This window comes from Rousettus aegyptiacus, unplaced genomic scaffold (assembly GCF_014176215.1).
Source record: "Rousettus aegyptiacus isolate mRouAeg1 unplaced genomic scaffold, mRouAeg1.p scaffold_m13_p_13, whole genome shotgun sequence".
Classification (NCBI taxonomy): Eukaryota; Metazoa; Chordata; class Mammalia; order Chiroptera; family Pteropodidae; genus Rousettus; species Rousettus aegyptiacus.
Window position 1 is genome coordinate 38,949,021 of NW_023416288.1, and position 15,625 is coordinate 38,964,645.

Sequence of the window (15,625 nt, forward strand, 5' to 3'; positions counted from 1 at the left end):
AAGCAAGTGTTTGCCATTAGTTGTGAGACTTAGGCAAGTCACACAACCCCTGTGGGCTTTTCTTACAGAATGAGAGGATCAGCTGATTGATGGTTACTGTCCAGCTGTTAAAGCTTTTTTGATTTGAAAGAATTAGTGTCTTTTTCAAGCTTTGGAAAGGTAACTGGTGATGGATGTTCCAGGAAAAAGGAAGGGGGAGCCCATGCAGTAAGAAAACATCCACTTAGGCTATCAGGATCAATTCAACCAGTTCTTTTGAAACTTTAAGGCAGGGGTCTCCAACCCCCAAGGCTGCGGACCAGTACTGGTCTGTGGCCTGTTAGGAACTGGACCGCACAGCAGGAGGAGAGTGGCTGGGGAGCGAGCAAAGCTTCACCTGTATTTGCAGCCGCTCCCCAGCACCAGCATCACCGCCTCAGCTCCATGTCAGATCATCAGGCATTAGATTCTCATAGGAGCACCGGTCCTTGGTGCCAAAAAGGTTGGAGACTGCTGCTTTAAAGTGCATGTGAATCAAATGCAGAGCTGAGATTCTGCATTTCTAGCAAGCTTTTGGGTGACACTGATGATGCTGGTGGTCCAGGGACTACTTGGTGTAGCAAGGAGCTAAACAAGGTAGGAAAGGAGGGCTTTCGGAAGCCAGTGAAGTGCTGAGTGATGAAGGAGAAATTGATAGAGCAGGAGAAACAGGAACTAAGTGTTGCCCGTCTTATTTTGCTGACAGGAATAGATCTTTAATTTTATGAAAGCAATCCAAGAGAAATTAGTGCTTGGTGATGGAGGGTTAGATTTTCACATAGGAGGGTTTTCCCCTCTTTATTCTAAGAGGCCGAAAAAAATTTGTTTGCTAACAAGGGTTTTTAAGGCCATTTTCACGTAATAGGTTTTTCACCTGATGCAGTAATGTATATATTCAAACTGCAGGTATGTCTCTTATGGTCACCTATCTAAACATTCTGATTTTTTTATGTATAATTCTATTGCATTGATGGAAAAAAACGCTTCTCTTTCACCATTTCTTGGGTGTTTGATGTTCACTAGGCAGGCCCCTCTGTTCTGGCATGGGATGAAAGAGACCCTTTCAGATGGTGAGCACATCTCCCCTTCCTAGTTTCTCTCCCTGAGCCTCCTTTGAACCAGCTGATTCAGAATATGTGCAAAGGATCACTTACTTTTCGGTTAGCCTTTTGATTTCTGTTCCTGGCCACATCTCCAAATGGAGCCGTTGCCCCCAAGTCTTCATTGATTATGATGTAGCAATAGCATTTCATATAATTGATCACTCTTTTTCTACTCCCTTCCTGAGAGCTCGTTCTTGGATTTCCTTTGGTCTGGTTGGATGTTCCTGTTCAGTTTTCTGGCAAATTTCTCGTCTCCCTGACCTCTGACCCCAGAGCCCAGACCTTCTACTTTGGAAGCTTGTGCCTGGTTTCCTTCGGACTTCCTCCCTGCCCCCACTCCGTGCAGCTTTTCCTTTTCCCGATTATGCCGTGTATCCTTGTGCTGTAATAAATCACAGCCATGCTGATGACTGCGTGCTGAGTGCCGTGAGTCCTCCTAGTGAATCACTGAGTGGTATTGAATTTATTGACTAATATTCTGCTCTGGGCTGCAAGAGCATGATGTATCTTCATTCTGGTAGCCCAACAGTATGGTGTACTGCAATTTTCCGGTGTATCTGGAGTACGTACTGAGACTATATGGCATTTATTAAATACTGTTATTTCCCTTTCAAATAAGAAAACCTAATAAAGTGTAATGAAAGTGTTTATTACATTTTTTGAATACTTGCTGCCAGATTCAAAATTCAGTCATCTGGCAACTTGTTTGGTTATATAGTGCTATTAATAATATTTTTTTTAGAAACTGTTACATGTATATTAAAACTCATTATAAGTTTACTTATCCTCTATGTATTTTCCCTTTACTTCCATCAATACCTTGCCTTTATTTGACTCATTTCTTTTTTAGCATAAAGAGAGGGTGTTGGATAGAGTTTTCTTTTTTTTTTTTAATGTTTCTTTAAACTTGTAATTTTTATATAATTTTAAACTCATATAGAAGATGGAAAAATAGTGGTTTCCAATGGTAATGGTACAATCATCAAAACCATTAAATTGACATTAGTACAATACTATGACTACAGATTTTACTTCGATTTTATCAGGTTTTATATTACATACATTCTTCTTTTTAGAATATAGTTCTAAGAAATTAAAATTTACCCCATGAAACCACCACCAAAGGCAGGCTACAGATCTTTTCCATTATCCCGAAGAAATCTCCTTGTACTAACCCCCTAAGGTCACATCCTCCCATAACCCTGCACCCAGTGAGCGGTTTAATCTTGTTATTTTGAAAATGCTATAGAAATGGAATTATTTAATATGTGACCTTTGGAGATTGGGTGTGTGTGTGTGTGTGTGTGTGTGTGTGTGTGTGTGTGTGTGTGTGTGTATTTTTTTTACTCAGCATAATGCCCTTGAGATCCATTTGAGTTGTTGTTACTTCATTTTAAAAAAACTGCTGTTTTTTTCCATGGTATGAATGTATCATAGTTTGTTTAACCATTTACATTGAAGGACTTTGTTTTTTTCTTCAATGTAGGTTTTTAAACAAATCATAAAAATGCTAAAAACCATAGCAATGGCTGTTTATCGAGTGCTTACTATTTGCCAAGTGTTGTGCCGATACTACTGTATTCTTTTTTTAAACTAAAAGATTTTATTTTTTAATTATGGTAAAAGATGTATAACAAAATTTACTATCTTAACCACTTTTAATCGCACAGTTCTGTAGTGTTAAGTACATTCACATTTTTGTGCAACTAATCTCCAAAACTTCATTTGAAACTATACCATTAAGCAAAAACTCCCCATTTCCTCCTTTTTTCAACCCCGGCAACTGCTATTTTACTCCATGAATTTGACTACTGTGGGTACCTCATATAAATGGAGTCATGCAGTATTTGTCCTTGTGACTGGCTTATTTCATTTAGTATAACGTTCCAAAGGTTCATCCATGTTGTTGTATATGTCAGAGTTTCCTTTTTTTTTTAAGGCTGATATTATTTTATTGTATGGATATACCACATTTCGTTTATCTACTCATCCCTTTATGGACACTGGGTTGCTTCTACCTTTGGCTGTGGTGAATAATGCTGCTATGAACTTGGGTGTACATATAGCTCTTCGAGAACTTGCTTTCAATTCTCTTGGATATATATATATATACCCAGCAGTGAAATTTTTGGATCATACGATAATTTTTATTTTTAACTCTTTGAGGAACCGCCATACTGTGTCTGTAGTGGCTACACCAATATATAGTCTTACCAACAGTGCAAAGGGTGGTGTTGGGGTCATTCGTGGTTATGCACACAGTGGCAAAAAGTTTGAGTCACTCGATGGACGTTTCCAGCTGATGCCAAACACAGTAGTTCTCTGCCTCCTTCTTTCAGCCGTCATACTGTAGACAGATATCCTCTTCATGTCTATTTAGTGACATGTTTTCCACATCTGTGTATTTTATTTTTTTTTTATTTAGCTATTTAAAATGGTCCCCAAATGTAATATTTCTAAGTGCAGGAAGGCTGTTAGGTACCTAATGGAGAACATACATGTGTTAGATCAGCTTCGTTCAGATATGAGTCTTAGTGGTGTTGGCCATAGAGTTCAATGTTAATGAAACAATAATAAATAAAGTATCTTACATAGAATACACACACAAACGAAAGTTATGTATTGATTTCTCGATGAAAATGTTGTGACTAGAGGCCTGCAGCAATCTAACCCTGTATCTCCTCTAGGGCCAAGAGTTTAGTGTTTGCTAATTCAGTGTTTGCTGTGACCCTTCTGCTGCACAACTGCTTTGAATAAGGAGAGCTCATTGCTTTCCTAATTATTATGTAAATCAATGTAGCACGAGCGAAAGCCTCATTTATGTTGTGTGAATGAACTTCGGTAGAGTGCCCCAGGGTATATGATGCTTGTGCTGTAATTCAGAAGGTCCAATGGGCTTTTATCCATTATATCAGAAACTCAGTGGTGGGTATGGCTGGTGTGTGTCCTCATTCTAGATAAGGAGTCAAAGCTCAGAGACGTTGTGCGGGTTGCCTGAGGACACACAGGAAGTTAGTGGTATAAATGGATCTACAAACCAGTTTTCCTGCTTCTTTTTGATGTGAATTTTTATTTTTCATCTTGCTTTTCTACAATTAGAATGAGGAAAGGGAGTGAATGCATTTTAAAAAACCTGTAATGGACACATTCTGGTGTTAGCAAGTCAATGCATTTGATCTCATTTGCTCTTCGTAGCAACTTATTGTGAGAGGAGATGCTGCAGGCGAAAATAACCAAACTGAAGGGGCATGAGGCATTTTGCCAAGGAATCGTGTACTAATGGGTGCTGGTAGAGTTTGAATCTTGATCCTCCAAAGAATATATTTTTAGTTATTTTGTGCAGTTGTCTACTAAATCTCCCAGAAGAGAAAATTGGCCCAACATAAATGTGGAATTTCCCAGCCTGACTTTCCAGTGGCATCACAAAATATCTGATTGTTTCCACCAATCTAGACTTGTGGTTTCACATATATCAACAAAATACAAAAGATTAAAGTTACATACAGAAGTGTTTTTCTCAAAGTTTTCCAAGTTTAATTTGCTATGCCTTAAGAGAGACTTAATTCATAATTCATGGTGTGAAGTGGATTTTTATTATAAATACATTTTTTTTCTTTTTAGAGTGAACAAAAATGTCTTTATTTAAAGCCCGCGATTGGTGGTCGACTGTTCTAGGAGAAAAAGAAGAATTTGATCAAGGCTGTTTGTGTTTGGCTGATGTTGACAATAGCGGAAATGGACAAGGTAAGCAACGTAAGACCAGGCATCTTGGAGTGAAGCTTGACAGAGATGAACTAAAAACGACGTCCTTTTTATCCTGGGGTGATTATTATGTATGCGGATTTTCTAACCCAGGTGTACAAGATCCTGTAAGAGCATGTTCTTTGGAATAGGTGGATCGGAGGGGAGTTTAGGTATCTGCATTTTTGACAAGCTCCAAAGTCAAATGGTGACAAACTAAAGTTATCAATTGTTACTGTTGATCTAATAGAGTGGAAGGTTCACGAGAGCAGTTTGGGACGTGCTCTTTTTGACACAGAAATGTCTAATAGGCAGAATGGAGTGAATAGTATGCTGGTTGTATTTGAAGCCCTGAAAATGAGGGAAAATGCACAGGGAGAGAAGGTAGAATAAGAGGAAAGGAACCTTTTGACCATAACCCGGAGAACATGAGCATCGAAGGGGGGAGGTTTGGGAAGGGGAGTCAGTAATGGATCCAGGGAAGGGCAGGCAGAGAGGAAGGAGAACTGGTGTGGCTGGTACCTGGCTCGTGAGGCTTAGCGACATGAAGACTGAAAAGTTCCCATGCCAGGTAGTGACAAGTGGTTTATTAGTGTGCTTGGTGAGGGTGGATGAGTAGGTAACAAAATCTAGATTTTCACTGAGTGAAGGAGTGGGAGGTGGGCAGGCTGAGTGTTTGCAGCTCTTTGAAGAAATGTAGCGGTGAGGGGAAGAAGGGAGGATGCTTGGGGATAATGTAGGATGAAGAGAAGTGGGAAAAGTTCATTGTGTAACATAGAGACCGTGTGAGAGCAGGAAGCCAGAGAAGGCAGTGAGAGATGGCATCAAGGCTTACACTTAAAACAGGCGTGAGAACTGTTTGCACTGTGACACAAGGCAAGAAGGTAGGAATGGATATGGACGAAGAGGAGTTTGTGGTCAGGATGGGAAGTCGAAGCAGTAATGCCAGTTCTCTTTTATTTTCTTTGAGGTGATCAGAGAATGAAAGGATGGCATTGGGCATCTTGAAATTGTTTGAGGTGATGCTGACTTGATACATAGGATTCCTTGCTAATCTTGAGATCCCAGTTGAAATTAGACACCAGCTCTTCTCAATTCAAGATTCAGACTCAAGAGAGATAGTGACAGTGAAAGAGATGAAAGAGAGAATCTGCCTGGTCCAGCTGAGATGACATGGTAACCTGCGGCCTGGAGGGAGAGTTTCTTACAGGAATCAGAGCAGAAAACGCATAAGGCTGACTGGAAAGGAGAGCCTCCATTTATCTTCCAACTACTCAGCATTTATACGGGGCAGCTGTCTCCTGCACAACTGCACACGCTTGTCTGTGCCCACGCGCAGAGGGGGATTGCCGCGGGCACCTGCTGCTGCAGAGGCACCCTCAGGGCGCATGGGCCCTTCGGGGCCACGGTCTCTGGGTGATACCCCTTCCTCTTGTCATTCAGTCATGACCATGTTCCAATATTCTGCTGCCTCTAGACTAAGTGGCACATACAGTCTGTCTTCACAACCTATGTATAATTAAGCAAAAGAAGAGAAAGAAAAACTTTAAAAATTAAGATGAAGAAGTAGGAAAAATTGTATGGTAACATAAAGAAGTCACGTTGGGGGCTACCTTCTTCTGGTTTGCAAGTGGTCACGTGGTCACCAAGTGTAGTGTAACTGCTGCTATTCGTTTTTCGACCTTGACCAGCCCTCTGTCTGGTTAGTGTCGGCAAGGCCAGGCTCCCTGCGAAGCCTCTAGGATCCTTCTTTGCCTCTTGCAGCCTCTGATAGTCCCGAGCATCCTTTGGCCTGCAGATGCGTCACTGCATTCTCTGCCTCTGTTGTTACGTGATCAGCTGCTCCTTTTATGTCTGCGTCTTCACTTGGCATTTTCTTCCCTCTGTCTCAGTTTTCTCTTCTTCTAAGAATACTAATAAAGTTCTATCACACCTCATTGACTGCGACCTCATCTTAACTTGATTACATCTGCAAAGGCCCCGTTTCCAAATGAAATCACGGGTACTGGGGATTAGCACTTCGACATATCTTTTTGGGGGACACAATTCAACCTGCAAACCTATCCTACCATTTCCTCCTCTTGTACCCAAGACTAGACATTGTTAATCGGAGGACTCTATCTAGGGAAGCCTCAGAATCCTTTTTAATATAATCTTTTAGGCAGCCACAACCAGCTGTAGAGTTGGCACTCTGATTAAATCCGTTAACAATTGTACTAGTCCTTTGACAAAAAGACTCATTTTGATTGAGTTAAATTGTAACTACTGATACCAAATCAAGGCTTAGGGAAGAATGTAATATGTTAGTACATTTGCATATTGGTAAATGGAAAGCTACTTTTGAAAAGCTATATGTTTTCACAGTTCACGTTAGTTACATCTTCTGTTGGCAGATTGGGCTTTGTATATGAAGCAAGACTCAATGCTTTTACTTTTTAGGTTTCTCTTTTAGACATTAAAAAGTTTATTTCCAAAGAAATTTTGTTGCTAATGTTTTTTTTTTTTTTTTCTATATCTTCTAAAAAATTCTTTGCAGATAAAATAATTGTGGGTAGCTTTATGGGCTACCTACGAATCTTTAACCCCCGTCCTGTAAAAACAGGAGATGGAGCTCAAGCTGAAGATCTGCTTCTGGAAGTGCATCTGCGAGATCCCGTACTGCAAGTGCAAGTGGGAAAGTTTGTGTCGTAAGTACAGTCCGCGGATTCTGGTGTTTCGTCCTGGGCTATGTCAGTCCCTCGCTGTGCCACTTCTTTGGATTCTTCAAAACAAAAAAGACTGTCCACAAATTCAACGTATTTTCTGGGTATTGTCACCTAGGTGTTCCTCATGTACTGAACATTTTTTAAAAAAATATGGAAACCCATATGTTGAAGATAGAATCATTGAGAACTTTTTAAAATAGTGACAGACTTAAGATGTCTGATGGATCAGAAGCTTAAAAGAAAAGAGATAAGTTTTTGAAAATAACCAAATAAAGAAATAGAAAGTATTTACTTAAAACACGTAAATGTACAGGTTATATAAATGTTTCTTTAAAGAATTCGACAAAGTACCGGCTATGCTTTTGGTATATGAATTCGAAGCTTTAAATGAATTACTTTTTGGGGGTAGAGAGGTCCTTAGTTTCTTAAGAAGCCAGCTCAACCCATTAAGTCTTTCCCTTACAAGAGCTTTGTTTCTAAGTACTTTATACTTATAAACCTAATTTATTTTAGAAAACCGTTGACTAGTTTCCATTTTGTTTAATATGTCTGCTTTTTATATACTGATGATATTGCAGATTTTATCTTAGTTTCATATGTGAATAGTCTTAAAATTAAGATGGCATTTTTTTTTTAAACTAAATTCATTGGCGCGGCATTGGTTAATTATGTCACGTCAAGTCCTGAGGCGCCCATCCGCGCCCATGCTCGCCACCCAAGCCTCGTCTTCCTCCGTCACCACGTGTTCGAGCCCCTTCGCCCCCTTTATCCTCTTCCCTTCCGGTGACCTCCACACTGTTGTCTACGAGTTCGTTCGTTGCTTCGTTTTCTATCCCACATGTGAGCAAAGTCATATAGTTCTTGTCCTTTTCTGTCTGACTTAGTTTACTCAGCATGATACTCTAAAGGTCATCCATGTTGTTGAAAGTGGTAGTGTTTCATCCTTTCTGATGGAAGCCTGTGTTTCCTAGTCATTTATAAAAGTATCCACTGTGAACAGTTAAGGAGGCAGAGGTGGTTCGGTTTTCCTCAGCCTCCTTGTTCTGGGCCCCCTTTGGCCGTATAAGTGTGGTAGTACCTTGAACTCTGCATTTTGGCTCACTCCATTTGCTTATCATAATTTATTCATCCAGCTTCTGTTTGTTCAGGGCCCTGACTCCTGCTAGTAAAACCGGGACACCTGCTCCTGACCATGAACCCTCTTCTCATGATGGGAAGCTGCTTCATGGGTACTGTAGGCCAGGGCACAGGATGGGACTTCCATGCGTTGTGGCAGAGTGGATAGGGGAGATTTTGTGACTGACATGGTTGGTAAATATCTACTCCATCTAAAAGCTGGTGATGATTAGCTGCCCAATTGTGTACTTAGCTCACATTAGACATGATGGATTTCTAAAGTAAGGAGACAAAAGGATTCTTCCCTTAAAAGCATTTTTACCCTTTTTTTTTTTTTTAAAAAAAGGAGACGCTGTCACAATCATTGCGTGCAGTGTCCTGAGTGAGGCCTTCATCTCTGTGATCACTTGTTGGAAGGGAAGATGTTAACAGCGAGTGGATAGAATGCTACTGTTAACTAGTACTGTCTCATGAATCTTATCTATAAGATGTGATCTGCATTTTAGAGATAAGGTACCAAGCCAGAACTCAGAGCTTTGGGTCACTCAGCCAGAATTCAGCCCAGGTCCGTCTGATTCCACACTGTACTCTCTTTTCATACATCTGTTCTTTTCTTGTGCATGATGGAAAAATTGTTTAGAATGTTCAGGGCACATATAAAGTTTTTTTGAAGGTAACACTATGTGATGTACATATTTGCATTTTCTGGTAGCAGAGCAAGTGGTATGTATACATCATAGCAAAGTTTCGCAGGTGTTATCTAATTCTTATTTTGTAAAGAGTCTGTAGAACAGAGGTCATTTCACATAAAATCCCTGCATTCTGGCTTTTCTGGGAAAAAAGAAAGATGCGGAGATTCGGCCACAGGCCCAGAACTTAGCAGCCGCCTTCTTAGTCTGGCCCCATCTCCTGTTGATCATGGCCATTTACACCCTTTACTCATTCCCATCTGCTGGCTTGACCCTTGAAGACTTTGAATTTGGGACTTCCGCTTGATAGGGGCGGGGAAATGAATTGGGGACAGCGGCAGTTTATTTCTATTTGAGATTTAGTCCAAACTGAAATATTTTCAGTATCTTTAATAAAATTTCAGAACTGTAATTGGTAAATACGATTTAAATTCATTACTGTCATTTAATACTGATTAGCATTCTGTGACGTTTTATACTTTATAAAGTGCTTTCACGTAATTTTATTTAGTTTAATTGGAACCTCTTATTTCCCGAAAGGGGAAATCGGCTCAGAGAGATTAAGTGACTTGCTCAAGGTCACAGGTTAATTAGCCAGAGAGCCAGGACCTGACTCGGCTCTCTTTCTTGTGGGAGAGCACTCATGAAGGAGGCTTGATAGAACTTTCTGGGAGGTTCCCATGGCTTCGACCTGAATCAGCTCCTTGAGCCTCTGGGATTGTCAAACTGGTGTTTGTAGTTACCTTTATTTTTCAACTTAGAATCTTATCGAATGAATTGTTTCATTTACTCATGGTAGGCTGTGGTTATACTTCTTTAAAAAATTATTCTGCAATTTTTTGGTTACATTTGAAACTAATATTTAAACTTTTAAAACTGTCTCCGTTTTTCAGAGGTACCGAAATGCTTCATTTGGCTGTGTTACATTCTAGAAAACTTTGTGTCTACTCTGTCTCAGGTAAGAAACATTTTTTTTCTAATGCAGAATTTGTATTAAAAATTGGTCTTAATATTATGAAAAAAATAGATATTCTCTAATATTGACTTGGCAGAGAACACAGACATCGACTGAGAGTTTTCTTATCTTGGTTAGCATTTTCTTATTGTTCATTTATTCTTTCAGGCACCTTGGCTTTTATGTTTTCTTGGTCTGCTATGCCCATGTATACTTAAATTTCTACTAGAGGGTTTCTCGTAATCTTCCTACCAAGAATTGCATCCAGCATTGTCCATGACTAATAGAGGCCAATACTGGGTACTTAGGACACTTGAGTCTTAAATATTCAATAATAACAACAAAATTCATTAGATGCTGAGTAATAGTGGTTTAAAGTACATTTTCTTTGGTGAACCTCAAGTATTTTTTTTTTTTACAGTTCCAATTTCTTGGCTTTTGGTTGTCTTTGCTCAACTAGACCTCAAGGCACTTATTTGAGTCTTAATCAGCTTTCATTCTCTGACACTAGTAGTTAAATGTAGTTCAGTTTCAGCATTTTGGCCCTTATTAAATATCAAAGGTAACTTTAAAAATTTTGTTTTGGTTATTAGATAAATTTTAGTTCAAGTCAAGAGTTATTTTTGTGGATATCAATATCGGGGAAATTTTTTGTAGGTACAAAAAAGCTAAAAGTCCAAGGACCTATTTCTTATTCAAAAGATGCTCTCCTTTGGGTTTGTTGTAAATGTTAGCTTCTAGGATTTGTATGTCTCACACTCATTCTCTTGATTTGAACTTTCTTTGTATTTGGCTTTCAATTTGAATTATGATTTGTCATTTCTGTTGCTGAGATGGATATTCTTAGGTGGTATCTTTCTGGGGTGACCTGTTAGATTATTGAGGCAGACTTGGTAACCTGGCATATGGTATATGGTAGGCATACTTGTAGAATGAATGACTGAGCTGGGTTTGGGTAGTATTGAGGCAATTGGTAGTGGCTTATTATTACTCTCTGTGTTATTATTTTTCCCCTTTTATCCCCTTCTCTGTTATCACTATCATTTCCTTTTCCACTCTCTTTATACCAGAGGCCCCACAGAGTACCCCTCACTGTCGTTATTAAACACTCTCATTGGTTTAACAGTAAAAGATGTTCCTCCTAGTGATAGGGCAAATATTTAGCGTTCCAGAGTAAATGGAGAAAGTATGACAGGATACTTTATTGCATGGATCTAGTTCCTCTGTTTTCCATCGTAAGCCTGTTAGCTGTGAGTGATATTTTACTAACTGGGCTACACTGGCCGTGGAGAAGGATAACCTGCCTATACTTAGCCTTGAATACTTCTTGGAGATTTGGCCCCTTCTGGAGGCTCCACAGACACTCTAATAAGAGGGCAGGGGAGGGAAGTATCATAGAAACTAGAAGTTAGGTTAGACTCTTGGCCTTCCCTGGTCCTAGTTGAACAATGGCCCAGAAAGACAGAAGCCTCTAGAGCAGTGGTCCCCAACCTTCTTGGCACCAGGGACCGGTGCTGCTGTGAGAATCTAATGCCTGATGACCTGAGGTGGAGCTGAGGCGGTGATGCTAGCGCTCGGGAGCGGCTGCAGATGCAGATGAAGCTTTGCGGCTTTGCCCGCCGCTCACCTCCTGCTGGGTAGCCCGGTTCCTAACAGGCTACAGACCTGTACTGACCCCTGCTGGAGAGTTCCTTTCGGGAGTAGAGCGTAGACTAGGGATAAATGTTTGTTGATCAGAAAAGCCTACTGAAAGAAACTGGCATGTTTGGTAACAACTTGTTCATGAGGCATGGGACATCTTCCTTCAAATTAGTGTTGAAAATGGAAGTTATTTGTCATGGGAATGGTGACTTCATTGCTCCTTTATTCTTTGTTCATTGTAAGCTTTGTATTCTCTGGGGTCAAGGAGTTGTCCAAACTTCATTTCCTTATGCCCCCACTTCGCTTCCCTTCTCTGTCTCCCATTTCTTCAGCCTCTTATAATATTCGTAGTCTGGCAATCTGTGTATTTTTCCTGGCTTGGCTTAAATTGAGAAGCGGGAAAGTTAATGTTTTGCTTCTTTTGAAAATGTTTCTTGAGGTTCCAGATTGAACTTTTACCTAGCTTTTACGGTAACAGGGTAAGCATAAACATTCTCCAGGTTAAGAAAAACCACTGGTGTTAGCTGAACTCGACACCTTTGTCCCCAACTGCCCCCTCCCAAAATATTTTTTATTTTCTTTTATATGCCGTGCGCTTCTGAAAAAGATTTGAGGTAAACTAGAGGAGACCTCCTGGACACGCCAAACACCTCCTGTGTGTCAGAGGCTGCAGTGCTGACTTTTTGGTGGGTGATACGTTACACAAGCTTGCTTCCTATAGCGTAATAGCAGGGTGTTGCCGACTGAGTCAGCCCATCCTGCCATTCTTGGATAAAGGAAAAGCTTCACATGGCACCTCCGATTCCTTTCTGATGGGCTTCAGTTTCTGAATAAATGGTTACACATGTGTGAGCTTAAGCCCTACTAATAATGTTGTCTTAAATATTCTTTTCCAAAAATTGTATACATCTCAAAAAGCATTTACTAAGCATTTGACATATTTATAGGATTTTAATGTTTGCCATGAGAGGGCAAAAACGTGGTTCTTTACTTTTAACAGGCTTATATAATCTCATTTGGTTATTTAACACAATGAACTGTTTAACTTACTCTGTAATGGCTTTTATGAGAATAAGATTTAGATCGTTACATCATTTGATTTCTCAGCACTCAATCTAAAATTGTACCAAAAACTGTTGTCAGGGTGACCTTTGATTTTCCATAGAATTTTTTTTTTTTGTTTAAATCAGATCTTTTTAAAATAAGGCCAACAGCATTAAATGTTCTAATATCCATTTCCTTTTTATTTGATGAAACTTTATATTAACTTTAGCTACATGTAGACTATAATTATATACATTTAACTGTATTCGGTCTGTAAATTCAAGGGCAAAACCCATGTAAGTAATTTTAATCTTACATCACTGATGCATCTCTAGATATGGCCAGAAATTTTAGATTTTCAGATTCTGCGTTTATTCCAAGGTGGTATTTAAGGAAGATAAATTGTCTTTTGTTCTCCATAGTCGCACTACTATGTTTTAAAGTGCTGTCACTTGAAATTTAAAAATTCGTGGAGCCTTTGCACAACACCAATACTAGTGTCATTTCATGCCAAGTTTGTTTAAATATCGACTGCTGACCTCTGTGTTCACTGCGCTGCTGGCTAGCAGACGTGTGGAGGTGCATCCTTTCTCAGGGGGGTTGATCTGGTTTTAAGTGCAGAATGAAATTTGTTATTTCTCTAGGGACAAACGAAATGTTTCTTGGAACTTCTTTTCCTAGTTTCTTGGAGCTCTCCTTAGGGTTAGCGTTGTGAGTTATTTAGTGTTTTTTTTGGTTCATTTTTGTTTTTTCCCATGTGGCTAGTATGGGTGTGATTACCCCTTAATGTCCGTGGACCTACTAATTTTACTACCATTTAGATTCCAGAAAGCTTTCATCTCTTATCAGGGTTCGCTGGCAAATTTGAGCCTTTCTCTTTGTTTTTTATTCTATTGGTCTGTGAAGTCTGTTGTTGTTATTAGCATTTTTGTGAGTGTAGATCTGAGTAGAAGTGATTCTCCTTTAAGAAATCCTCCCGTTAGTTTTTCTCTTTCAACCCTCCACCTTCCAAATGAGGATGAGAAGGCCAGGCCGAGGAAGGTGGAGGTGGAAGAGACGTATTCTTGATGCTGCTTTCCTTTGAGAGATGGTCATTGGCTTACCAAGATCCCCGAAAGTTGTTAAATGATGGACAACCAGGTACCAGGATATATAGTGCTGGCTCCGAAGTCCTCGTTTGAGGACTGTGTCCTTTACCAGCTGCGTGATGTAGGGGGCAATTTAAAATTTTTTTTCTGAACTTAAGGTATGCTCTACTACCTCACTTCTAAAATGGAAATAGAAAGATTTATATTCTTATAACCTCAGGGCATGTTGGTTAATTTTTTGGCCCCCTCCCCCCAAAATTCTCATGTATAAATATGGGGGTTATTTCATTTGCTTCGTAGCATTTTAAGTTTTTCTTTAACTTTTGTACTTTTATTTATTTTTTAACATTTGTACTTTTAAATTAATGACAGAGATGCTTTTTTTTTTTTTTAATGGAAAAAGTTGTATTCTGAATCCTTTTTCTTTCAAACACCTCTTTTAACCATCATATTCTTGCCGGATCAGTGGGATGTTGCTCCCACTCTTAAGTATTCTAGAAAGCTTAACAACCGGTAGGAAAATGTGGATAAAGAATCTTTTCTGTTTTGGAAAGAACTAAAAAGTGATTGTAGCAATATGATCTATTAAATGAAGAGCATATATATATATATTTTTTTGTTTTGAAAAAGATTCTTCTTGGCAGACTTCAAGTAAAACATATTGTGCTGTCTACATGCTGAGAAAAGCTTTAGAGGATCTCTCCATTAAATTAGAATATAATGCCCCAGGGCTTGAGTATTTTGAAAATTGAGACAGAAAATTGAATTGCTTGAAAGGGTGGGGAATTTTTTTCTTAGATGCTTTTAGGTCATGTCTTTGTTATTGGTTGTAAGTGCAAAGAACTTAACCTCATTTATTTCAGAACGGAAATTGGGGGGTTTTGTTGTTTTTTAAATAATTATATGCTACTCAGACATAATGGAAATAGTAAAATGTATCCCAGGGTGGTATTGCATCTAATGGTGTGTTCTGTCAGAGACTAAATTATTTTAACTGTGCTGAAATTCTGTGTCAACAGTATGCTAACTGTTTATAATACATCATGTTTTATTCCTTTGTCATTTTAAATTTTACTGAAATCGAATGACTTAGAATTGGTGTAGAGGATGAGAAGAAATTATTATTTTTTAATGTAAACAAATATAAAGCAATCCTTTTATTTCTTTCTCTTTAGGAACCTTGGGTAATGTGGAACATGGGAACCAATATCAGATCAAATTGATGTATGAACATAATCTTCAGAGAACAGCTTGCAATATGACTTATGGAACATTTGGTGGTGTGAAAGGTAATTTGCATTTAATCGTGAGTGTGTTATTGTAAGTACCTGGGTTAGAATACAGCACGCCCTCAAATAACCTCATTTCATTCAATGTAGTTTCATTATAATGTTGATGAGATGCTGTAGAAACTTAACTCTTGTTTATATCAATTATCCCGTGGTAAAATTGGTTTTATTATATTCCTGTCACTTAACGTCAAAGAACCTATGATGTTAAGTGAGGAAGTGAGGATTTTCTATAT

At 39.0% G+C, this 15,625-nt stretch overlaps 1 protein-coding gene across 3 annotated transcripts in view; it reads left to right on the top strand.

Moving 5' to 3' along the window:
* Window positions 1-15,625, top strand: part of BBS9 (Bardet-Biedl syndrome 9) — a 301,889-nt gene that overhangs the window by 4,944 nt on the left and 281,320 nt on the right. For 2 of the 3 annotated variants that reach the window (XM_016160080.2, XM_016160068.2), the window contains 4 exons: window positions 4,743-4,865; window positions 7,399-7,549; window positions 10,266-10,330; window positions 15,276-15,389. In XM_016160080.2, the coding sequence (XP_016015566.2) occupies window positions 4,754-4,865; window positions 7,399-7,549; window positions 10,266-10,330; window positions 15,276-15,389 (442 nt within the window). In that variant the 5' untranslated portion in view covers window positions 4,743-4,753. The remainder of the gene's footprint in view (window positions 1-4,742; window positions 4,866-7,398; window positions 7,550-10,265; window positions 10,331-15,275; window positions 15,390-15,625) is intronic. The other variant, XM_016160100.2, reaches the window with a different exon arrangement.